Genomic DNA, 26,432 nt, shown 5'->3' with positions numbered 1-26,432 from the left:
TTGAAGTGTACAATGAAAATTTCCCATGGGGCATGGCGGAATTTCCATTGGGCCCTTTAACATCACAAAAATCCTCCAGAGCATTTCCCAAGCCTGTTCCAGTGCATTATTCCCTGTGTGTAGCACTAGTGTTGCATAAATAGGAGCGCTAGTTATACACGATGCTTTGAATTGCTGGCTCAATGGTAGCACATTTGCCAGCATTACTTGCCCTGTTTCATTTACAATAAAGTCAATGTGCATGTTGTTTACGGTGAAACCACTTAAAAAAATCATGCTCTTAGTGCAACATGAAATAGTAGCACCATCATTCCACTGCATCAAAATCGACATCTTATCATACAGGTATGAGCTATCAGGAGCTCATGCCTGTCTAGGAAACACATTCCTGAGCAACTCTATGATCATGCACAGAATGCACTCAGCACAAGTTCCAACAAAGCTGCACAGTTTGTGCTTTTTCTTGCTCGCTGTTAATGCATTTATTATTCGATACATGTACAAGCACAGGTATGGAAGTCAAAAGTAGCAGCTCCTTCCTTTCAGCTATATTCTCTCTAGATGTTAGGTTGAATGTGCCATCACTGCCCTTAAGGGTAATTAGGTCTAAACCTTGTTCACTTGAGGCAGGACCACAACAAAACTTTGAATAAACTGATATGAAGGAGCAACTTATAATGAACAAGAGCTTTCTATATATGTCATCCAGGATTGTATAAATATAAAAACTTCATTATAAGTCTAATAGTACTGAACTACTTAACCTAGCATTTTCAGACATCCATTGAGCACGAATGACATAGCACAGCACATGTGATAAGCTAAATTTGGTAAGACCTAGAACTTAAGAGCATGAGCATGGGTGAAAAGAAAAGAAGAAAAAAAAGCAGACTTCTATTTATATCAATACTGGATGTCTTCGGCGTGAAAAATATTTCAGTTTGAACTAGCTGGTTGTTCATACTCTAAATGATAAAGAGTGGCACAAGACGAGGACAAGACAAACTGACAGGATGTATGCCAACAACCAACTGAAGCTCATCCATAAAAACATTCACTATTAAAGTACACCAAGCCACCACACTTTCAAGCAATAATGAAATGAAACAAAAAAGAATACAAGCCATCTAAACAGAACTTTACCAAGGGCATGAGGAACTAGGTAAGATAAGAAGAAAGCAACCTCCAACAGAGATTCAAAGTCAACAGTTCCTCCTCAAGAAGCGACAAAAAATGTACATTTGTTCCTTTACTTGATATAACGAGTATGTATGGGTTTTCAAAAATTGTGTTGAATATTGAATTATGCACTAGAAACATTTATGCAGGGCTGCTGTCACTATGCAGGTCTATGAAAGCAATTTTTCAAATGAAGACTTCTTTTTTTTTTCTAGACTTAATGACTGCACATGCTAAAAAAAACAAAGAAAAAAAAAGGAACAAGAGGGGAGGGGAGGTGGAGAGATAATCACACAAATTCAACTTTGTGCTAACAAAGTGCAACATCTTAAAAAGCAAAAAAGCAATTGCCCTTTCTTTTTTTCTTCTTTGTAAAGCTAAGAAAAACAACAACTAAATCTAGCATTAAAACTATGCCATGAAAAGTAATGTGAAGCCTACAAACAAAGACAACAAGGGCAACGCAGGGGAAATTACTTGTACTTACTAGCTGAATTAAAGAAATGATAAATTAATGGAAATGAAAGTGGATGAAACAACTTGCCACAGGTGGAAAACGATCCCACGTCTTCGCAACAATCCCACGTCTTCACATTACGCGTATAATACGAAGACGTGGGATTGTTCCCCACCTGCGGAAGTTGTTTTTATGCGAAGCATATTACGAGGGCTCAACCCAGCTCCTCAGGCGCGGCGGTGACCATGAAATCACGTGACACCGTGATGTCACGACAGAGGAGAAGTGGCTTTGGCTCAACTCTTGCAAGACGGGCTGGGTGGGAATCGAACCAGGGTCTCCGGAGTGTGGGACGGAGACGCTACCACTGAGCCACGAGTACAACGCTTCAAAGCGGTACAAAAGCGCCTCTAGTGAATGCGGTGTTGCCTTAGAAACGCGCTGTTTCTAAGGCGTGCGTCTCTTGCTCAGGCGCACATTTCGTTGCCGCGCCGAACGCTGCTTTGCTCGACGCTCACCGCGTCCAATGCGGGGCGCGTAGTCGCTGCCCTGTAGCCCATTGTCTTACACCCCTTGGCGGGTCGACGGGAACGCTGTCGCGTTCCACTCTTGAAGGCGAAGAAGTAATGCATGAGTTGTTTCTTCGTCTAGCCGAACCAAATATAGCCAAGCAACAGCAGTTCACCAGGCTAAACAGTGGTTCAACAACTAAAATAAAGGCTAGTATGCTTCGCATCCTGGGCTTAACCTTACCTAAGCCACAGCCATTTTTTCATCCACTTTCATTGCCTTTAACTTATAATTTCTTTAATTAGTAAGTACAAGTAATTTCCCCTGTGTTGTCCTTGGTGTCTGTTTGTTGGCGTGTAATGCCAAGACGTGGGATCATTCCCCACCTGCAGCAAGTTGTTTTTTCATCCACTTTCATTTCCATTAATTTATCATTTATTTCAGTTAGTAAGTACAAGTATTTTCCCCTGTGTTGTCCTTGGTGTCTTCGTTTGTTGGCTTCTCATGATATGATTAATAAAAATCGGGCCCCTCTGTTAACCACCTTTCTTTTCGAAAAGTAATGTGTGCATTCTTTTTTTTTTTTCTATTCATACATAAGAAGTGATTTATACAACATACCTCTTTTCTGTTTGCCTTTCTCGTAAAGTTGCAACATTCGAGCCATGCTGGTGAAAGAAAAAAAAAAACAAAACAATTTTTCTTTCCTGAACAAAGAAAGACAAAAAGCAGAAGAAATGAGAATGCTTCTTATAAATGCAAGCTCACATGGCGTCAAGAATTTCCAATGGTGTACTCTGGCCATATGGGGTCCTCTGGCTCTCTTCAAGGATGGTGCACAGCTTGTTGAACTTGTTGAAGCAGTACTCGACTTTTTTACGCTTGAAAAAGAAAGGCCAGACTGTAACAACAAATGCCCCAGTACAAGCCGACCAGCGTATAAAATCAAAACACTTCTGCTAGGAACATGGCCACAATTTAACACATAAATAAACTGAACAATTCTGTGCTCTGGTCACATGATAGTGACACAGCGATCAAGCACACTGCTTACAAATCTTTTTATATTCCTGCTAGAGGCCTTGGTTGGAATACTTTCAGTCAGCCACCATACAGTCCACAATGACCGTCACTTCAGTGTTTGTTTCTTGAATGCAGATGGCACCTCAAGCACATGTTTAAAGGGGGAGACAAAAGAGAAGTCATCACTCGTGTGGAAGACCAGCTGCTGGTCTATACAGAAAGCCTGTGGCCACACTCTTCCCCTCTCCCAAAGTAGAAACACTCCAGCACTTGCAACATCACTGGCAGCAAGAAACTTTCAAACTGACACCAAAATGAACTTTGTCACTGGACAGAGTGCTGCAATTTTGAGTGTGTCGCTCAAGATTCATATCTCCTTCTTGATACAGGTGGGGAAACACAATGGCAAGTGTTACAGTAGCGACAATGTGTTCATAGCAGTGCTGTGACAAATATGGTCATCTGTTTTTTATCACACTTTCATCTTGGAAAAGTCTCTTCTTGGTTGCCAGTGGTAGGTCGCCAATAAATCTTGGTCATAAAATGGAAGAAGGCTTGTTAAAATGGCATTTTTATAATGACATAAAGCTGAGCTAGTTGGTGAGGATTCATAATGCAATAAAGGCGTTCATGTTGTCCACTTCTCTTCTCTTGTGTCCATGTCTGTATGCCTTACCCATTTTTTTGCATTAAAATGCCAGTTGGCATGAGTGCTAGGAAGAATAACAAGACAATTAACGAGCCACCGGTGGTTACCGAATGCCAAGATAGACACCCTAATGCAGCTGAATGTTAGAACAAAAAGTTTTAAAGACCATCTCAGTAAACTTGGTTGCAGTAAAATACATCTTGCAGACAAAATGGATTACCTCGAGAGCAAAGGTAGGCAGTTTGATCAAACTGTTTATAGCACAAATGAACCTGTTCCTCGTGATGAATTTTGTAGTGTGCAAAGAGCAATGTCTCATCAACCAAGTAAAGGTATGCATGGTATTATTTTATCAATTATTTAAAAACTAAATTATATAAGAACAAAAAGAAGCACCAAGACAAGTACAATTCCAACATTAAGGACATAAAACTGAAGTAAAAGAAATTTTACAAACACAAAATCAGATGTTTCTGTAAGAACCTGCCATGCACACAATAAACTTGGGGAAAACTACAGGTATAACTGCAAAAATCATGAACAGGTTACACTAGTCATGGCAAGATCAGTCAGAAATGTGCTTGGAAATGTGAAAAGAATGCCAAGGTTCCCGCGATAACAACCAGAGCGATTTAAGGAGCCGTTAAGACAATATAAAATGTTGTGAATATTTATGATCACTAACACAGATACTTAAAGCAAGTCAAACCAAATTGACGATCTGAAGGCATTTATTCTGGAGTACTACCCCACTATACCACTCCCTAAAATGTGGTCGTGCCCTAACATGCCAGCATAGATATGCTGGGATTCTTAACTAATTATATGTCATAGCACCTTCATGATTAAAAAAAAATCAGATTTGGAATTTTAACTCTGTGAGTAAAATGTGGAATGCACTTGACTGTGGACAGGCAACTCTCACACAGCCAACACAGAGGTGCTGCTAGGCATAGCTCTATGCATAGGGAATATATCACTCTTCTCCTTACAAGTCCCTCTTTCCAAAAGCAGAGCAACAGGTCAGAGTAAGCTAGCACAGGCTAATCTTTCTGCCTTTCTGCAAGTGAACCCCCTCTCAAACAATTCATGAGATGCCATAGGAAACACTGATGTCTAGCAATATCTTGGATTTCACTTTTATAAGCAACAATGTTAGAGATTAAATATTAATCAAACTTTCATTACGATTGGGAGGAAGATGAAAAGCTCTCCACAAAAATGTTTCCCAGCACATACAGTAGATAAGCAATCATTTTCCCATAAACTGGACTTTTTACATCTAAGACACTAGGTAAATAAGAAGCAATGTATCTAGAAGAGCACACAAACCCTGTAATTACTGGCACAAATCAGCATCCACGCTTGTTCCCCCCCCCCGAATACGTGAAAGCTTGGAAGAAAGTTACACAAACAAGAAGTATGAATGGTAATTAACACATTAATATTGAAGATATAGGCCAAATAATACCCCTCATAACTAATTTTAACACTATATAACTTACAGAAATAGTACCATGTGCTAATTATAATGTACTATAGACTTACTGGGTACTTCGGACAGTATTCTTTCAAGCTTTTCTCTCTGAATATGGGGCAAAGGCATGTTCTGCTTCAAGTCTGTTTAATTTAAAATCAAACCGACATACCTGGTTGTAAACATCACTGAGCAGCTCATCACAAACACACCATTGTTTAAGCAAGCTGTCTGTACCAGTCGAAGATCCACCTGCAGAAACATCAGAAAAGCACACTAAACTTGATATGGAGCACTGAAGCGATCTATAATTAACTAAAAGTGCCACAGTAGGATATATAATATTCATTGTGCAGTGTCAATTGCACAAGCAATATAAACATAGAAAATTATTTAGTCACTTATCACAGACACTGTGGTGGTGGAGCTGTTTATAATAGCACTGGCAAAAGAAAGAGAACACAGTGCTAGATATGGACCATTAATCAGCATCGGTCAAGTTCTCCGAGTGCAACCACTCGCCGATGCATTCCAATTATGGTGTGCCAGCATGCGTCAACCATGCTAGCGCACCCGCCAGACAGGCTGGCTATCCCATCTTCATGTGTCGAACCAATACCTCCTTTACTAGATGCCTGCCGCGTCACTAGTCTTCCCATTGGAGTGGAGGTTCCCGTAGTTCAGGGTAGTCGCGGAAAGACGGCGCTCGCAGCCGACCCGCTTCCTGTTACGGAGGAAGTGACGATTACTAGGCTGGCGCGCGCTTGACCAATGGCTTGACGAGAGACCACGGGTCCAGCCTCCGGGATCACAAGAGATGCCGTTAAAATCTTGGAGGCAGGGCTGCGTGATTTAGGCTTGCTGCAGCCATCGCAGCTAGCGTTCGCAGCCGACCCAGGTGGGGTAGAGTAAAGAGGAGAGGGGCAGGAACCAGCTTCTCGGCTCACGCGGCAGGCATCTAGTAAAGGAGGCATTGGTCGAACATGGAGATTTTGTCTCCCCCCGTGTGTGACGCTTCCTGAAAGTGTACATGGAGGTCGGCACGTTTCGAGGTAGTTGACTTTAGTCCCGAGAAAAGCTGCTTTACAGCACTGGAAGGTCATTCAAGGATGACCAGGTGGGGAGGCAATGCCGGACGTGTGAGGCCATTGGAGGGTAGAGCCCATTGCCCCATTGGCCGAACATGACGCCACTTGCATGGGCCCTACGATTGGATGAAAATGACGACACCTGCACGGGCTCAATGATTGGCTGAAAATGACATGACCCCGAAAGACTGAAGGGGTTATAAGCCAGAGAATGATCAGAAAGGGAGAGACATTTTTCTTGCCACTGGCCGCGGCGTACGATTTGCTGCCGGCCGCCAATGACTTTTTACTGTTATTTTACTTGTTTCTAAGTCTTGTATGTAATGTAAATAAACCATCCATTCTCAATGTGCACCTTAACGTTGGCCAACTCCCACACTCAACGGAAAGATCAAATAACAGGTACCTAAAATAAATTGCAATGGTCCAAATTCTGAGGAATGAACAGTCCGTACTGTCAAAGCAAACTAACACTTGTTCTGGTTAGTCTTAAGCTCTAGTGGTAAAAAAAAAAAGGTAAAGTGGACTGGCAACTGAAAATGCCAGGTCAATTTGTACACAAAGCAGCTAAGCAACCAGCACTATGATGAAAATTGAGCCATTGATATGTGCCAAACTAGGTACAGACATTGACTATTAATCTGGATTGGCTAGGGTAGCCACTAGGTGGAGCCTGGAATGCTATCAGCACCACGGCTCTGTAAAACTCTGCAGCTATCCACAGAATGTATTCCTTTTGACTATCAGCCACTGTGCAGAATAACAATACAGCAGAGTAAAAAAATCACTGTAACTTGGTCCTGAAATACCTTTAAATGAAGTTGAAAAAATGACTTTGGCATGAACGGGCATACATGACTACGAAAATCTGCTCCTAAAAGTGCTCCTAAAAGAATTTCCCAAGATTTCTTTGCCTCAGCAGAGCTATGATGAATAAAATAAGACCCTCAAAGCTTTTCTTCTCTCTTCATTCTTCATAGAATGCACCCATTGTTGTGCCACTCTGCTAGACTTTATTTTTAACTTCTCGCATGACCTACAATTTGACACTGCTTGTTCAAGTTATCTCTGCCACTCTGCCAGCACTGGCTTGCATGTAGATGTTGATTTTGCGGCTCCCTTTCACTGTTCCTTTAACACTAAAACTGTGCGGCATAGTGAAAGCTAAAGCTTGCTGCAATAAAAGAAGACAGAGAGCTCCTACTGCAGTAGAGCAGCCGATGCAGAAATCCATGACCTTGTTCACTTCTCACGAGATTTAAATGGTGCTGCTAAATATGCAGAGTAACATCAGATTAGAATTGGGTTCAATGATCATTCCTATAATTGACAGCTGTACAACTCACCTGAAAAGATGCATAACTTTCAGGATGGGAATGATCTATAGTTTGACTAACAGACTCTCTTAACCTGAAGTAAAACTTCCGTGGCTTTGACTGACCTTTGCTTTTCATCCAATCCTGTAGGCATTCCACATCTGTAGTATAGCTAAAAAAGAATGACAGAAGAGTGATTTAAATTTTGCATGGTTTTTAGGCTTGGTGAAAAAAAGACTTTAGGCTGTCAGCAACATTCATATGTAAATATAAGCAAACTAGAAAGTCGCATGTCAAGGCAGTGTAAAAATGATATTGGCTAGGGAGGAGGGGGGAGTGGTAATAAAAAGGATATATATATATATATATATATATATATATATATATATATATATATATATATATATATATATATATATAGAGAGAGAGAGAGAGAGAGAGAGAGAGAGAGAGAGAGAGACACTTGAAGATACAACTTTCTACCATTTGAATGATGCCTGTTTTATTAGTTCAAGCATGTAAGGTCAACTGTGCTCAGCAGCTATCATTAAGAAACATAGAAAACTAAATATGTTAATTTTGCACTAATGATATGCCTTCCTATATTTTGTTCCACATTCAGGGTACCAGACAACTGAATATAAGCACTGATGTCATCCTTAAGATTGGCATAGCTCAAGAATAATGCAGCACAGGGATGAAGCACTATTGGGTGTATTAAGCATGCAGCTGGTACAGTAATAAAAGCCTGACCTCTCTCCAGCATGCTTATGTGAGTGCACATGCATGCAGGCACTACACTGAATGATACTCAAAGGAGTGTCTTAAAGGCTTGGGCATTGATTGACTGAGTGAAAAAGTCGTAGTTTCACCCAAAAGCAAAGCGTCGATTTCGATAGCAAATTAGTAGACAGCTATACGAAGTAAGGATACTAGTTTTATTGGCCATGTAAACTTGTAAACATTTGCTCACTAACTAAATTAACAAGCATGATGTCATGCACGCACAAGTAAACATGAACACATCTCACTTGATGAACACAGGAGCTCACTGTCACAATGCTGGAGTGAGGAAGCGCGGCAGCAGAAGGGAGCGAATTTATGCCTTCATGCTACCGCTTGCCTCAACACGAACTAAGCGGTGAGAACACAGCGCACACGAAGCTAGGCCATCAGTGCACCTACACACAGACTCAGTCCCCATCACAGATAGCTTTCAAGTATGGTGGCTGTGCCATATGCAACAGCCGCCATCCTCAGCTTGCCCTTGTAAGCTTTCTCGCACATACCGCATACGGCACGCGGGGACGATGTTATCACCCTTGGACTTTATACGGAGCATCAAGGCAATGGCAACAGCAATGACTACGGCAGATGTGCGCCCTGAGTGTTCATATAATTGCTATCACAACAATAGGCCCAAGGCAACATCTAGGCTATGAGAGATGCCATTGGTGCAAGAGTGCTGTCTTCTAAATAAGCAATGTATGAGAGCATGAATGCAAGTATAGTAAAAAGGCAGCAACAGCACACTCATACAACACAAGGCTATCACAAATAGGTTCAAGTAAATAAAAAAAGAAACTGAAAATTAATTGAAAAATAATTTCAGTGCACTTAAGAGTATAATAGTGAATTTGCACTTCATTAGGCAGTGCGATCATCAGCTTTTAGATTCAAGTTCTACTGAGGTCTGGTCTTGGCCATAGGCATGAACACAGAAGTGAACAACTGGTACAGGCCTACACAAATGAAGTGCCAGGTGGCAGTTAATTTATTACAATGACAAAAAAGGAGCGGGCTGAGAACCAAATCCCTGCAAATTGAAAAGTTGCTTAAGCTGTAAATGACAGCCAACCATGAACAACGACGAACAGGCAGCAATCTGTTAAAGACATGCTTCAAGAAATGTCACACTTTTCTTAACAATTTTCTCTCCCGAGTTTTCACTTCTTTCCCTTACCATATTTACTTGTTGCTTCTCAGCATTCAGCTGAGAAGCAACGCCACCAAGGACAAAGTGACTTGCCTTTCATGCACAACTTTCGTCATTGCTGTGAGCTTGTTCACGTCGACATGAATGCTTGACAATGCCTTCTGCAGTGCAGGAATCTCTGAGCTCAAGTGCGCCCTGTTGAAAAAGCATGTTATATATTCAGTACCTCTCTAATGTAAAGAAGTCCTTTGCTGCTAGCAGTCACTGCTGAGACATGGTACAAGGACCTGCAGTCAAAACAGCATTTGACAACTCATTCTACGAAAATGTTCTAGCTGATTGCCTGAATCCTATGTCACAAAGCTGCATCTGAGCTACAAGGGAACGCAGTAGGATTGTACTGCATTTTAACCACCTGGCATTCTTGCAATCTAAGCACTTTTAAGTTCTTGCACTCTGCTTGCCTTCAGAATGTTAGTAATTGCAGAATTTTTGTGCTGCTGAAGACTTCAAAGCTTTCACAACACTTAAAGCGCCCCTCACCAGGCCCCATAGCAAATTTTTGTCAAATGCTGGAAGTTGTTATGTGTCCTCTAGGGAACGTTCTGGCTCAAAATTCTTTTTCAAATCGGCTGATCAATAGCCGTGATAGAAATATTTCAGTGACATGAACCCTTGATTTCAGAAGGCGAGCTCCAATGCATAGCGAAACAATCTCTCCACTAGACCCGTCTAGCCTCTGCAAGCGAAATTCCTTCCCTGTGTTCTTCCATACTACCCCTACAGGATCGCGTGACGCATACATCATGGGCGCCGCCTTCATTTTTTTTTCTCCTCGCCCTTTTTTTTCCTTTTTTTTTCCAGCACTGCACAAGTTAGCTGACGGCAATGCGCACGAGCTGTTGTAATGTCTCGTTTCATGCAGCGCACGATTTTGCGCGCTGTGCATAAGGACAATATGACAGTATAATTCAATGCTACACAAATACTGAGGATACAAGCAGATTGCAGAGCATGAACACACACTGGAACACAGTAGAAAATGGCACGGTTTCGGTACCTGCGCACATGACTACACGACCATGAGAACAAGCAGATGAAGCGGAAGTACATCTCTCTTGCTTCGGTGTGAAGTAAAACAAAAAACACACAGACATTCCGTTTGTGTGTTTTATTATTTCTTTAAACTTCAATTTGTCAATTCAAGCAACAGATCACATAAATAACAGATGTTGCCTTGAATAATTCTCGAAGTCACATGTCACCAGGAGCAATGTCACACTGTGGACACGAGTACGTAGGCGCAGGGACTTAACCCTTTGAAGGTTTTTGCCGTACATGTACGGCGGCGGTTTTCTGTCCCGCAAGGTCTTTGCCGTACGGGTACGGTTCCGTTTGAAATTTCGCGCCATAAAGACGATGCGTGCTCACCGGTAGGTGCTGCCACCTCTTAGCACTTACAAGATGCGTTTGAAATTGGTGCTACCGTCTTGGGGAGATAAACAAAGCTGATTGCTAGCTTCAGCGCGTCGCTCAGACTGCGGCAACGCCCCTTTGGTGGTTTCGGTTTCGCCGCGTGATCGCAACAGAGGCGCGCGAAACGTCATTTTTTTTTTTGTCGGCACTCTCTTGCAGAGCGGTGGAAGTTGATTTCTATCTTGATTGTCGCTGCTCTTAGCTTGCTTATCGGCGCCGTTCGCAAGGTATTCTCGCTCTCAGTGGCAACGCGCTTTCGCGGTTTCAGTTCCGCCGCGTGATCGCAACGGAGGCGAGCGAAATGTGGTTTTTCTCTTTGTCGGCACGCTCTCGCAGGGGCGGTGGAAGTTGATTGCTATCTTGATTGGCACTGCCCTTAGCATGTTCATCACCACCGCTCACGAGGCATTTTCGCTCTCCGCGACAACGCGCTTATGCGAGAGGGTGCCTCAGACCTCTGCCCAAGGTAGCCGCACACAGAGATGTCATGTGCGCGCCAACACAACTCCTCGCTCCAAGAGTACAGACACGCATTTTAGGCGTGCAGACTGCGATAAGGCGCTGTGCGTATATAGACCCGTGTTTCAAGGAGTACCCCGCTCGGAAATACTATTGAATGTTTTGCAGTTCTGAGTGATGCCGACGCCAAAATACTGTTCCTAATTATTTTTTACTATTTATTCTCGACTTTATACATTTTGTACATTCAAGATCCGCAATAAAGTAATTTGACCACCTGGGAAAGTTTTTTTCAAAATAATTCGACCCTCAAAGGGTTAAGCACATCACCGCTCGGCTTGGAGCGTGGTCGCCACGAGGGAAAGAGAAAACAGCATTCGGATTGAAATTTCAGACCTTTCCGCGGCACGTAGCGATGCAATTCTTTGCAAACACGATCGTTAGCGTGCATTGTATGCTCTGCGCTTGTCAGCTCAAAATGACCAGACATGTTGAGGGGCCCTTTAAGGAGTCTGTAAATACTGTTTTTTTGTAGTTTCAATCTGTTAATGTGTTTTACCACTGACAGTACTGCATAGGCCTTAGAAGTAAAGATATTTGTTTGGGGGTACATTACGTCAGATTCCGAGAAGGATGGACTGACAGCTGCAAAAGACATGCCAGCATGCCACTTTGAAATGTCGGTGTAAAATTCAGGGCAAGAGTACTTCAACTGAAGTTCTAAAATAGACATTCGAATGTGTGCCTCTGGAACGTTTTTTGTAACATTGACTAATGATGCGCCACATTCTACTGGCACGGCCACGGTGGTAGCAGCTTCACTGGAGACATTGGGCGGTGTTTGATAAGTGATACATATATTTCTTCGCGAAGCATCCACACACACGTAGTGAAAAAGGCTGTCTCACTGTGGGTTGGTTATACAAAAACACAGTGCACATCCAATTGTTAATAGTTACGTAACAAGAATGCTCATGGCTAGCATGTACTTTGAGGAAATATGTGAAGCTGATGTATGTTCTTTGCAGATGGAGTGAACATTTATTCACTTATACATATAGACTTTGTATTGGACTTGAAAGGCCCCTGTGGCCAGGCAGATGCCCAAATGGCGAACGGGATCCAGCATCTTCAAGGCATTCAGAGTAGCAGACTGATGAACTACGGCACCGCAGTCCAAGCGTGCATACAGGAGGCTCTTGTACACGTTAGTGAGCCACTTCCTGTCACCACCCCATGCAGTATATGACAGAATCCTAAGAGTGTTCCACTGTTTTTAGGCACCTGTTCCCAAGACACCCGATGTGGGGTATGAAGGACAGTTTTGAGCCAACTATGATGCCTAAAAACTTGCGCTCCGCGCTCTGACATATGCACTGTCCATGCGGCTTGCCACTGGGCTCCGGTACCAGGCCCTTCTTCTTTGTAAAAGGGGTGCAATTTTTCTGAAGATTCAGCCTAAAACTACTCTCATTAGCCCACTTTGACACTCTGCACTGACAAAACTGAAGGTGTCACTCACAGACAGTGAGGCCACACGACTCAACCCCAATTGCACATAAAGTATACAGAGCAAAAGAAACTCCGTGAAATTGATGACCATAAGGAATTCACCCCTCCAATAAAAAGGGCCCTAGACAAAACATACTCATTCGAAGATGAAATATAACTTTGCAAGTATTAAATTTAATGCAAAACTTCCAATAAGAAAGTTATAGACTGCTCTAGGAAGCATCTAATTAGGCAGCTTCAAACTTCTTACTAGTTATGTAATAACTTTTTCTGCATCCCAAAGAAAGCGAGTGAAATATATATAAAAAAAGCATGTGACATGTCCACTTGCGCACTGCCATTGCAGTACTCTCAAATGTGCCACGTATGAAGGAATAGTGCATGCTGCCACTTAGAAAAGTGACAGGGCAGCGATGGAGGTGTTGACTGCGCGATTTATGCGAGTGATGTGCTTTCTTCAAGGTGGTTCATGATAGTGATAAGCAGATCAGGCAGCACACCAGGTTAAATGCACTGTTTGTTCATACATGGCACGTTTGAGAGCAGTGCAATCATGGCGCACAAGTGGGCATGTCACGTACCTTTCTTTAATATTTTACAGGCTTTCTTTACGATGCAGAAAAATTATTATTTAACAAGTTGGAAGGTGGAAGCTACTGAATTATATGTTTCTTAGAATGCTTTACAACTTTCTCATTGCAAGTTTTGCCCTTTAGTTAATACTTGCGTAGTTGGTTAATTATTCTCGAGTGTTTGTGCAATTCAGTAGAGTACAAAAAATACTATAACTTGCTCCATACAACAGCCAAGAACATGCATTTGGTCACGCTCTTCTAAGGTCCTTCAGCATATCGATGCGGCATCTCATAGTGCTCGCGCTTGAGGTTGTCATCAATTTTCCTCGGGTCCATGCATAACCGTAGTTTTCCGTCCTTTTTTCTGACAATAACTAGAGGACTCACCCAGTCCGTCGGCTGGTCTTGCTTGGCTATAATGCCGGCTTTGACCATGCGGTCAAGTTCTTCGCGCAGAGGCTCTTTCAAGGAAAGGGGCACACGGCGGGCTGTCTGGACGACTGGCACCGCATCTTCTCGAAGAACCATGCGGTATGGTCGCTTGATACATCCAGTCCCAGAAAAAAGTTGTTGAAACTCTTGGACAACTGCCTCGCTGTTGCTTATTCCGATGTCGTTTACGGTGCGCGAGAACAGTCCAAGCAGTTCGCTGGCTCGCAGTACAAGTATGGCATGACGGTTCTTCTTCATGATGAAGAAATTAATCTTTGCCGTCTTGCTTCCGACGGCCACCGTGGTAGTCATGACTCCGAGATGCTTGATGACTCCTCCGTTGTAAGATCGTAGGATACAGTTGCTTCTAGCCAAGGGTACCCTCGGCTGCAGTTTTTTGTAGGCAGAGAATGGCACGAGGTTGGCTTGCGATCCTGTGTCAACTTTGAAGTCTATTGTCGTGTCCGCAACTTGCGCTCTGACCACCCAGTCACGGTCACACGATCTTCCAACGCTGTTGACAGATACATCAAGGATGTCAAATTCCTCTTCGCTATTTTCGGTGCTCCTCACTTCCCTAACTTGTCTATTCACCTTGCAACGGACAGCAAAATGATTCTGCCCTTGGCATTTTCTGCACACTTTGCCAAATGCAGGGCAGCTTCGCGGACTGTGCGTACGTCCACACCTGCGGCACTTGAACATTGCAGGTCGTTCATCGCACTGCTGCTGCTTCGTATGCTCCCGTAGTTTGACAGCGTCTATCTGTCTCTGTTCTCGAGACCAGATTTCGTTTTGCGTGGCAGTCATTTCCGCAGCCTTGCAGACTTCTTCCGCTTTAGCCAAGGTCAACTTCTTATCCTGCAGCAACTTTTGCTTTACTTTGTCATCATTTGTAGCAAAAACTATTTGGTCACGTATGAACGACTCTGCCATGGTGCCAAAGTTGCATGAACGAGACATCTTCCTGAGCTCTCTGACAAACTGTTCAACCGGCTCACCTTGAGCTTGGACGCGTTGCCTAAAGAGGTAGCGCTCGTGCACTTCATTCAGCTGTTCTGCGCAGTAGGTGTCGAACTTGGCTATGACAGTTGCGTAACTTTCCCGGCTCTCATCGTCCCCGAAGGTGAAGTTGTAAATTTCCAGTGCGTCGTCACCTGCCACGGTTAGCAGTAAAGCAATCTTTGAGGCATCCGGTCGAGGCTTCTTGTCAGGCTCGGAGGCAACCAAGAAAAGTTCAAACTTTTGTTTGAAAAGCTTCCATTGCTTACTGATTTCGCCGGTGAAATGTAGCGGCTCTGCTGGCTTCACAAGTTCCATGCTGCTTTACCGTGCCCGAGCACTACGGGCGTGACTTCTGACACCATGTATCGTTTCTAGTGTCGACAGAGTAACCGCCTGGACCAGTTCTCAGCAAACGAAGACACCCAAGCATTTATTCGTGCTCGTTTTATACCCAATACAGGAAAGGGCACACAAGTGGCGAGCATGCGCCGAAGATGCTATACGCAGGCACGTATCATTTCGGCTTATCTACCTGATACATTATAAACCTTGGGAAAGTTAGCTGGGACATGCTGCATATAAATTCTCACAAAGTAGAAGACCTAGAAAAAGTAAACTAATGATGTTCAACAAAGGAACCAGTTTTGTGCTTATGTTCACTGCTATATAAGTGTTATGTCTATGTCAAATGGGCATCCTTAAACTTGTTTTAACTCCCACCTTTATTTTGAGGAACATGCACTTAGTGTTACTCTCCTGCTAAGAAAGTTTAATGGAGCTACTGGTGAAGGGAGTTCGGCAATATCCCTCGGAGGCTGAAGCGAGTAGTCTCATTCCCACAGTGCTCGACATATAAGTGAAATGTTAATTTTAATTTGTCTTTAATTCACTCTTGCTTGTAAGTGTAATGATTCTGGCTCCATTACAGGACAGTTCAAGCAACGCTTGATCACATTTATGCTTACTGCTTCCCTATACTCTCGATCCAGAGTGTCCATCAATTGTACAAACAGATCCATCCTTCTCGTGCTTAGTGTGAGTGTGTCCTGTTGTGCTTTGTAAGCATGCACAAAATGACTGGGAACAAAATGTTGTGGTCAGGCCACACTATTACAGCAAGAACAGCAAAAATCAGTTGCTGTGCCACAGTATACAAAAATACCCAGGTAAGCACATGGTTGCCAGCATCACTGTAGAGGTCGCTATGCTTATTGAGTGCATTTTACTTTCCGCTAAAAATTTTTACGATAATTTTTCATTGAAACAACTTTCAGTAAAATAGTGTTAGGAACAATTAGACCTGAAAATTTTGTGCGCGTACATAAACCGAACAGTGCCTAAAGTGCCTCTGGCAGCTTTTGTGAAAAGCTCGCTAGTGACATGACTACAACTCCCTTGTTGTCGAACTCCACTAGGAGGTCACTTGCTCTATAAGTTGAAGGGAGTTCATGAGCACCTGTGTAACACAAGTATTAAACTGAAGTTTTTCACTTTAAATTTGGTCTCTACTGTCCTTTGTCATTTGCACAAAAACCCTATTTTAACATGCTCCAAATGCTCTCAACACTGCCTATATCTACAATGTCTTACTAGTACTTGCAGTTGTCTCCCAGACACATGAATGCATGACATGGCTTTGCAAGACTGCTTCGGTATATGTGACATCACTATGGAAAATACGCTACTGTATGCATTTGGGTTGCACCTAACTGGTGAGCATACAAAGCTGTCAGATTCTTCATCCCTCTTTATTCAAGACAATTTACATTGGAAATTGTCTTAGGTGACATGGCAAACAGGTCAGACCTGTGCACTGTGCGGTGCTGTGCTCTGGTGCAGGCTTACCACGCACCCTCTGTGTTTCCACCAAGCAGTTTTCTCTTACTCAGATGATTGGAAAAAGTCAATGGTGTTGGCTTCCAATAGATTCCATTCACTTTTAAATTCTAAATTACATTAACTGGGCTACAGATTTTCAACTTCAAACTAACCTAAATGGGGGAAAGCAGCATTTCATGTTTAAAGCAATATGCCAGCCAAGCCTTTAAATGTGTTACCATTATTAAATGCGGGTTTACAATTCTTCAAAATCCACTGCAATTTCTTCTAATGAAGTTGTACTTGAGTTTAAATTCAAACCCTTAGCAACTGTTACATTATTCCACAGCTGAGCATGTGGCTCTTGAACAGTACCTGGAAGGCAGGGGGAAAATAAGAAAGAATAATGCTCACTGGAAGCTGCGGAAGGCACGTGGAACATTCTGAAATGTGTGCACTGACTGGCGCACAGTATAAGTTGCCAAAGCCCACTCCCGCCTGATCTCAATACTCTTCAAGTAGGTGCGACTGTCTGAGAGCCGAGTTGTGCACTCTTGTAACTGTTGAAGCCAAAGTGACTCTTCATCCTTGTCGGTATGGCCAGACGTGTCAATAAGGTAAAGCATCACCTCTCCAGCTTCCTGCACAGAGTAAAAAATGCAAAAAAAAGGAAGAAAGAAAGGAAAAATAAAAGTGAGGGGTGGGAATAATGAAAAAGCTGGGAATGGGCATAACGAAAAATTTACAGTTTAATAAGCAAGAGAGAGAGAGAAAGCTGTTTTAGGAAATTAGCATCCTGCAAATTTGATAAATGTCGTGCATTAGATGTCTTCAGTTCTGAATCCTAGAGCACCCAATTAAATGATCAGCAACATCATAGCTTAACCTCAATGCCACTAGATTGCACAAGTTTGAAGGCCTCTCATAATATTTTAGAATCCTATGACATAGAACCAATTTGCAATCTCAAGATCTGACAGAATGCTGTCTGGCCAGGTTGATGGAATGTAAGAGAAAAGTATAGAACCAAGTATGAGGTATAAAAACAACTGAGTTTCAAAAGCCTTGCTCGCTCTGAATACGAGTGCTCAAACAATTTGTTATACATTTGAACACATGACACAGAAAAAACATGCAGAGGGACAAGAGAATCACCATCACTCCAACTTAATGCACCTGATATATGCTTTGTTACAAGGAACTCCACAAGAATGTACTGTATTGTCTATTTCAACTGCATAATACATTTATTGGGTGACTTAGTAGTTCAAGGAGGGACTAAAGGGACACTGATGCCAAATATTAAGTTGAGCTATATTGACAGAGTAATGCTTGAAAACGTCTAAGGCACCACTATTACTGAGAACAGAACTTTAGTAAACAATTGAGGTAAATGTAAAACAGGATTTGAGACTACCAGAAAATACCAGTACTAGCCCGCTGATGTTACGACGCCTCACTATAAGTCTGCCACTAGTACTTAACCCCTAACAATAACAAGATGCTTGCATCGTATTATAAGAACAAGGAAAATGCTGCTTGCACATTTCTATTTGTTTCTTATATATATATATATATAATAACTAATTGACGTTACCCTTTATTGCGACAAAGGTGGTCAAAAGGCTTCGTTCTTGCTCGACCCTACACTGCCTGCACACATGTTGTGGTAGTTTCGGCATTGCATAGTGCTGCACCACCTTTGCTGGTTTGCAAAGCTCATACTAACTGCAAGCAGCAGTAAATGCAGCATCCCTGTGATGACCTTGCTCAGTTTCTGGTTGCACTTTCACGTTTTATGCAAGAAACCGTAGTGCCAGCTCTTGGGTGCTGTTTCACTCACTGATGGCCATAAAGGAGGGTGATGTATGCAGTGTCACATTGCCTTGCTCGAGACGGGTGATTTGAATTGCGCTAGAGTAATGCAGGCCCTTTCCACTGAGATTTTATCTGGATCCACGTCTATTCTTGGCATGAAGGAAGTGCTGCAAGGTTTTTCTAATGTTATTTCAGCAGTCTACATTGACTTAATATTTGCCTTTGGTGTCCTTCTAAATTAAAGCATGCGACTGTGTATCATTTTCTCATATTGTGGCAATGCAGTGCTGTAAATTTTTCTTTTGGTCTCTAGGTCCCCAGTCTCTTAATATCAATACAGCTGCAGTTGGCACAAATTATAACTGAGAATGACGCATACATTTTTGTGTAAGAGCCGCACCACTAAATTCAGGCCTAAGTATTTCAAGAAAAAAAAAAAATTCTGTGTCAGCCGCACTCGCTTTTTTATAAGAGTGCACCTTGCCTACTGTGGATGTGCAGCAGGATCACTTTAGGGTATTGATGCAGTACATAGAAGCATGTAGGTGTCCTCTTTGGTTGTAATTGAAGTTGATAATCTTTTGGTGGAAAGCTCATAGACTTAACTGTTGGCGTAATCACAAAATTTTTTTTCCTAGCACCCCACGGTGTGTGCCGTCACACTTTCTGGCCATGCAGCCATTCTACAAACAACATCGGATTTTTCAGACTCCCTAGGAATCGCAAATACGTTTGAAAAAAAAAAAAAAATGCATGCCTTTTAGTCTTCAAGGGCTGAAATCGCTACAGCCACCTCCAAAATGGCTCTAAAGGCCTGCCAGTATGCTTGTTAAGTGTCTCAGTACTCATACTGTGACAGGAGACAGTGGGTGCATGTGTACAATTAAGGAACACATACTATGTCCCATGACAGTGGCCCCTTTCTACTCATGGCATGCTTCACCGCAATAAATTGCATATGCTAGACCGCGTAACATTGCTGTATTGCGGTGAAGCTGACTTTAGGTACCGGTACTTTGCAATGCTTTTTGGACCGTTGCCATGCTTTCGGCCCTTCGAAGTCACCGGTGAGGGTGATGAAGGCACAGTCGCCGCCATAGGTGACAGGGGCAAATCCTTTCAATGAAAAAATTCACCGGCGATTACGATACTCCCTAATGCGAAATTTGAGCACAGTTCTACACGTGTTTTCATTTCGCGATATATTGGCTGGCGCAGACGATCTGTCTCGTGCGGCATGCTGCAAATGGAGCTAGGTGTGCTGTAACTGCCTCGATCGCGAGATCCAGTGTGTGGGTGACGCATGGGCACAATTCACAGTAGCTGCTGTCGCCAGACCTCCCAGACGACGCATGCTACTCTGGCGCCATCTTGTAACCATCGTCGCCGCACTATGCTTTTCTTTTCATGCGTTCGCCATACACTCCTCCACTTTCCGTCTCACGGTTCCTCTGCACCTTCCTATCCACTTTCCTCCTCATGTCTTTCATCTTTTGCTGTGCTCGTTCGCTCGGTTACACCACTGCCTATGCTGTAGGAACGGGTGACTAAGAGCTGCCCTTTAAAATAGGGCACCGAACAGCTGGAAGCTTGGTAGCAAACGTCGAAGCAGCTAAGCCTAGCATTGTACAGCACACAATGGCCACGGTGGTTATGGTTGTCTACAGTTGCCAGCAGATCTGTGAGTGAGAGTGCTGGTTTCAGGCTGTGAGATAATCAAAATGGCGGTGGTGGTGGCCTTGATTAGTGCCATTATGAATCACCACAGTAAAAAAGTATGAAAGATCCGTCATCAAGGGGCTTCAGCATCTGAAATTTCAGACATCCTTATACAGTAACATGGGGCACGTGACTGTGCTGCGAAAGGATCTGAATTATCAGCAAAACTGATTTGGGCGAGTCGGTAATTTTTAATTTCAATATATGGCACACAGAAACCAGGACAGATAGCAAGAACGACACACACCACCAGCACTAGTGGTGTGTGTCACGATTCCAATCCATCCGTCTTTTGTGTGATGTTATATATCGAAACGAGCTATCAGACATGTACAAAAATCATTCATTCACTCTAATACAGCTGGGAATTGTCATGTATGCATATGAGGCTTTTTGTGCTTTTTGTGTATGAAGGTATTAAACTGCAGCATCCCATACATGTTTCGCATGATTACCTGAGCAAATTTTCATCGAGCAACCTTACGCGTAATGCGGCATCTAAGCCTGCAACTGAGAAAGGCTTCACCTTTTAACAGCACCATATCCGCACAGAACAGAGGCGCATCGGTCTCCTGTTTGGTTGTTTCTGCAAATATCAACTCTAAGCATTGGCAAAATTCGTATCCCAGCGCCCCACAGTTTGTCCTGTAGCACTGCATGTATGTGTTCGTGCAACGCATGTATGTCATGTTGCCCACAGGCTTTGCACTTCATAAGTACTGTATGCGCTTGTGCAGTGAGCTTTTATTGCCCCCATGCTGGCTGAAACGTGCGAGGCCATTATTGTTTTAAGTGAAAACTCCCATATTTTTTTTTTTTTTCATTGTGCAAACTTGCATTTCAGGATGGCTTTTTCTTGAAAATGCATTTTTGAAGTGGATGAGACTCCAGCTGGTCTAGTTCCACAGGTACGTGCCACTGACAAAAAAATGGGGTGGCAAATGAAGCTAAAATAAAGGCCTCCCAAGGTTGTTGCACATGGCAGCAGGCATGATAAGTTTTCAACCCACAAACCCACAAAAGCTCACCTCAAACTTACGGGGGGCAAAAAAGAACTGCTGCCCTTACACGAGAATATATAGTATACCTACTGAAAAGATTTTGCGCCAAAAAACAACACACACAAAAAACATGACGACACCACGGGTGCTACTTCAACTGTTTAATGAGGGTGAAAGCACTCAACATATATAGCCCGCCAAAACACCGCACATGCGTACAAGGCAACGTGGAGTACAAAGTTTTTTCAGAGTAAACGCGATAGAAACTTCAGCTCAGTCTCGTAAAGAAAAACCGATGTATCACTAACACAGTTCGGACCCGCTTTCTTGATGTAGAAAGCTTCCAATGTTTCACGTGATGTCTGATGCATGCCTCTACCCAAAATCCTCGCATCGCGGAACCGTGGAACACAATCGGTGCAAGCCCTGCAGTGATTGACAAGTCGCTCACCTTCATTATTTTTTATACCTTTTGCATGTTCCCTAAGCCGGTCGTTCACACAACGCCCCGTCTGTTCAATGTAGATTGATTTACAATGTAGATGATTTACAGCTAAAGTTTTCAGATGGGCACATTTGTTGGGCTTACTCCCCTCGTGCGCAAAAAGGGCTCCTGCCATACAATTCGGCCCACTCAAAGGTAGTGAAAAGAGGCATCGCCAACCTCTGCCTGGAGTCATCGCTATGAAAGTCGTGTGTGCATGAGATGCAAGCAAGTTTTTACAACCAATTGGGCAGCCTCATTGCAGCTGGCTCCCCTGAGTCGGTCTTGGTCCCTGTGGCAGAAATGCTTTTGAAGAAGCTGAAGGTTGGGGTAAGCAGGGTAGAGCCAAAGAAAAAAGAGTGGCCTATAGTGGTCCCATACATCCATAAAGTCACGCACAGCCTGAAAAAAGTGGCTAACCAGTATAATGTACCGGTGCTGTTCTTCGCTCCCCAAAAGCTTGCCCAGCTAAGCCGTCGCATAACTTGCGAAAGCCAAATGCCTGGCTGTCAGAAGAAGCATGGCCAGCGTTTCGTAAAGTGTGCCACAAAGGTCGTATATGAAATTCCTCCGTCTTGCGGAAAATCCTACATTGGACAGACGGGGCGTTATGTGAACAACCGGCTTAGGGAACATGCAAAAGGTATAAAAAATAACGAAGGTGAACGACTTGTCAATCACTGCAGGGCTTGCACCGATTGTGTTCCACGGTTCCGCAATGCGAGGATTTTGGGTAGAGGCAGGCATCGGACATCGCGTGAAACATGGGAAGCCTTCTACATCAAGAAAGCGGGTCCAAACTGTGTTAGTGATGCATCGGTTTTTCTTTACCAGGCTGAGCTGAAGTTTCTATCGCGCTTACTCTGATAAAACTTTGTACTCCATGTTGTGTTATACGCATGCGCGGTGTTTTGGTGGGCTATATATGTTGAGTGCTTTCACCCTCATTAAACAGTTGAAGTAGCGCCCGTGGTGTCGTCGTCTTTCTTGTGTGTGTTGTTTTTTGGTGCGAAATCTTTTCAGTATGCAAGATCACCAACTAGCCCAGCAGTTAACTCTTCTAAAATATAGTATACTATGAAATAATTCTTCTGGTAACTTTTTCTCAATGTTTGCCAATAAAAATGGCCATCCCTTAACAATGTTACCACTAGTTAATGTTCATGCTCTAAAAATAAAATATGTACTGCTCATTGCAACACTAAGCTGACGAGGCTCTGCCACAGAAAACCTTTCAAGAAGGAAGTTCACAGCAGAAGTGGTCATAGTGAGGCATGCCCTATCTGTATGCAGCACAGTGCAATTTTTACTATACCAAATGTGCAAGAGCTCAGTATGGTACAATCTTAAAGGGAACACTTAACTAGTAATAAAGTAAATATAACTCCAATGTTTTTAAGTTCATCCTAGTGAGTGAGGAAAGTTGTGCTTCAATTGACATGTTAGGCACACATCTATGCATAAAAAGTAAACTTCAGACACTTTGTAACAAGTATACTCATATTGAAGTATTAAGCGAGTGTTCACTTTCTGAGTGACATACAGTGTGTCCGTATTATTACACATAGGTTTAAACAGATACAACTACAGTTAAACAGAGAAAATAGTTTGAAACACTCAGGTTTGATATACAGGCTGAGTTGTGAATACGCCAGTGCAGTTATTTGACACCTTTGCCCCATGAGTAATAGCAAGGAGATGAGACTAAGGATTTTTTTCCCAAACCTGGAATCGCTTGCAGTTGTCCTTAATGTACTTGATGTCTGCGACTCTTCCACTTTCAGTGAGTAACAGCTGGTCGGCAGCCTCTACTCCTGTGTCATTCTTCAAGGCTTGTGACAAGCAGTCCATGATGGAATCTTCACTCTTCAATGCAACTGATACCACTGACATTTTAGCAATGCAGAACACATGCACTGTCTGGAAAGAAACAATTTTTGAACAAGCTTACACACAGCTTTCAACAAAGCCATGGGCTTGGTCATCTTGAGTCAACAAATGTTGTAATAGGACATTTAATAAGTGGCTCACATGCACAACACGTCACTGCACAGAACATCATGGGTAGCCCAGAAGACTATGCAGCAAAAGAACAAACCTTTCCCATTACAGCCTGCTCATGTTTGAATGGTGCAAAACCTATAGCGGAACTTTGCCAACTTTACAGACGCTGGTGATGCTGGCAAATAAAACATATGCACAACCATATTGGTTAAGAGTGTAGACTTGCTGAGAAAAATTAAAACAATGAAAGCCACTGACGAAAAGTTGGGTACCCACAGCACTCACATCTCCCAGAAGGCCCACAGAGGCTAAGTGCATGCCAGTGTATGCATAAGTAGAAAAGGAAGTGTGCAAGTGATTGTGGATCAACTTGTTTACCATACTTCAAACGTGCACAGCTATATTTCATCACAGATTTTGAAAATTATTGTGGGAAATTGTTCCTCAGGCAGTGACTCACAGGTGTCACTTGAGAGCAATGTTTTATTGCAATAGCAATTATATGGACACTATAGGAAAATTTCTGCTGTTGCCGTGACGTTCCGTATAAAGTCCAAGGGTGATAACACCGTCGCCATGTGTCCTACGCTGTATGTGCGAGTGAAAGCGTGCAAAGGGAACCGACGCTTGCGGCTCAATCTCGCCCTCACATTAAAAGGGAGGAAAGTGAGGAGGAAGCATGCCGTATTCTGCCGCGCATGAGGCACCTAACATTGCGAGGCACCAAGGGGAGCGGAGGGAGGGGGGGGCGGTGGCATTATGCTCTGGCTGCAACTGTGCATATAGCAGCTGCGTGCAGTTGCATGGCTGAATCTTGAGCGATCTGCATTGGGGGCAGAGTCTAGGTGAGTCGGCGGCTTGTAGCTTTGTGCATGATGTGCGCTCTTGGCGCTCAGTTTGCGCTGAAGTGATAGACAGCATGAAGGTCACTTTGCTTACTACTGTTGCGGCCACGTTTCCTCACACCAGTGTTTTGACAGGGAGTGTCCATGGTCATCAAGTGTGATATGCACACGCTTACTGCGTGCGCTGACACCATGCTTGTTAATTCAGTTAGCAAGCGAATGTTTACAGGTTGATACGGCTGATAAAAGTACTATACTTACTTCATACAGCTGTCTGCTAATTTGCTATCACAATCGATGCTTTGCCTTTCCGGCGAAACTGCAACTTTTTCGACACATCATAATCATCATCATCATCATCATCAGCCTGGCTACACCCACTGCAGGGCCAAAAGCCTCTCCCATACTTCTCCAACTACCCCGGTCATGTGCTAATTGTGGCGATGTTGTCCCTGAAAACTCCTTAATCTCATCTGTCCACCTAACTTTCTGCCGCCCCCTGCTACGCTTCTCTTCCCTTGGGATCTAGTCCGTAACCCTTAATGACCACCGGTTATCTTCCCTCCTCATTACATGCATGCCCATTTTTTTTTCTTGATTTCAACTAAGGTGTCAATAACTCGCGTTTGTTCCCTCACCCAATCTGCTCTCTTCTTATCCCCCTTAACGTTACACCCATCATTCTTCTTTCCATAGCTCGTTGCGTCGTCCTCAATTTAAGTAGAACCCTTTTCGTAAGCCTCCAGGTTTCTGCCCCGTAGGCGAGTACAGCTGTTATACACTTCTCTCTTGAGGGATAATGGCAACCTGCTGTTCATGATCTGAGAATGCCTGCCAAATGCACCCCAGCCCATTCTTATTCTTCTGATTATTTCAGTTTCATGATTTGGATGCGTGGTCACTACCTGCCCCAAGTAGTTGTATTCCCTTACCACTACCAGTGCCTCACAACCTATCATAAACTGCTGTTCTCTTCCAAGACTGTTAAACATCACTTTAGTTTTCTGCAGATTAATTTTTAGACCCACCCTTCTGCTTTGCCTGTCCAGGTCAGTGATCATGCATTGCAATTAGTCCCCTGAGTTACTAAGCAAGGCAATATCATCAGCGAATTTCAAGTTACTAAGGTAGTCTCCATTAACTCATACCCCCAATTCTTCCCAAAGGTCTCTGAATATCTCCTGTAAACAAGCTGTGAATAGCATTGGAGAGATCGCATCTCCTTGCCTGATGCCCTGCTTTATTGCGATTTTGTTGCTTTCTTTATGGAGGACTACGGTGGCCGTAGTATTTCTTTCAGTATTTTTACATAAGGCTTGTCTACACCCCGATTCTGTACCACCTGCATAACTGCTGAGGTTTCGACTGAATCAAATGCTTTCTCGTAATCAATGAAAGCTATACATAAGGGTTGGTTATATTCCACACATTTCTCTATCACCTAATTGATAGTGTGAATATGGTCTATTGTTGAGTAGCCTTTATGAAATCCTCCCTGGTTCTTTGGTTGACACAAGTCTAAGGTGTTCCTGATTCTATTTGCGACTGCCTTAGTAAATACTTTGTAGACAAAGGACAGTAAACTGATCGGTCTATAATTTTTCAAGTCTTTGGCGTTCCATTTCTTATGGATTAAGATTATGTTGGCA

General features: G+C 43.1%; 1 protein-coding gene across 3 annotated transcripts in view; it reads right to left on the bottom strand.

Annotated features, from left to right (window-relative positions):
• LOC135918350 (inhibitor of nuclear factor kappa-B kinase subunit alpha-like) overlaps nt 1-26,432 on the bottom strand; it is a 90,159-nt gene that overhangs the window by 25,973 nt on the left and 37,754 nt on the right. For all 3 annotated transcript variants that reach the window (XM_065452023.1, XM_065452022.1, XM_065452024.2), the window contains exons 9-15: nt 23,660-23,854; nt 17,327-17,553; nt 9,729-9,830; nt 7,825-7,871; nt 5,468-5,547; nt 2,915-3,027; nt 2,768-2,814 (exon numbers count right to left, since the gene is read on the bottom strand). In XM_065452023.1, the coding sequence (XP_065308095.1) occupies nt 2,768-2,814; nt 2,915-3,027; nt 5,468-5,547; nt 7,825-7,871; nt 9,729-9,830; nt 17,327-17,553; nt 23,660-23,854 (811 nt within the window). The remainder of the gene's footprint in view (nt 1-2,767; nt 2,815-2,914; nt 3,028-5,467; nt 5,548-7,824; nt 7,872-9,728; nt 9,831-17,326; nt 17,554-23,659; nt 23,855-26,432) is intronic.

The sequence above is a fragment of the Dermacentor albipictus genome, chromosome 1 (assembly GCF_038994185.2).
Source record: "Dermacentor albipictus isolate Rhodes 1998 colony chromosome 1, USDA_Dalb.pri_finalv2, whole genome shotgun sequence".
NCBI lineage: Eukaryota > Metazoa > Arthropoda > Arachnida > Ixodida > Ixodidae > Dermacentor > Dermacentor albipictus.
This window is presented reverse-complemented; position numbering and strand designations above follow the sequence as displayed.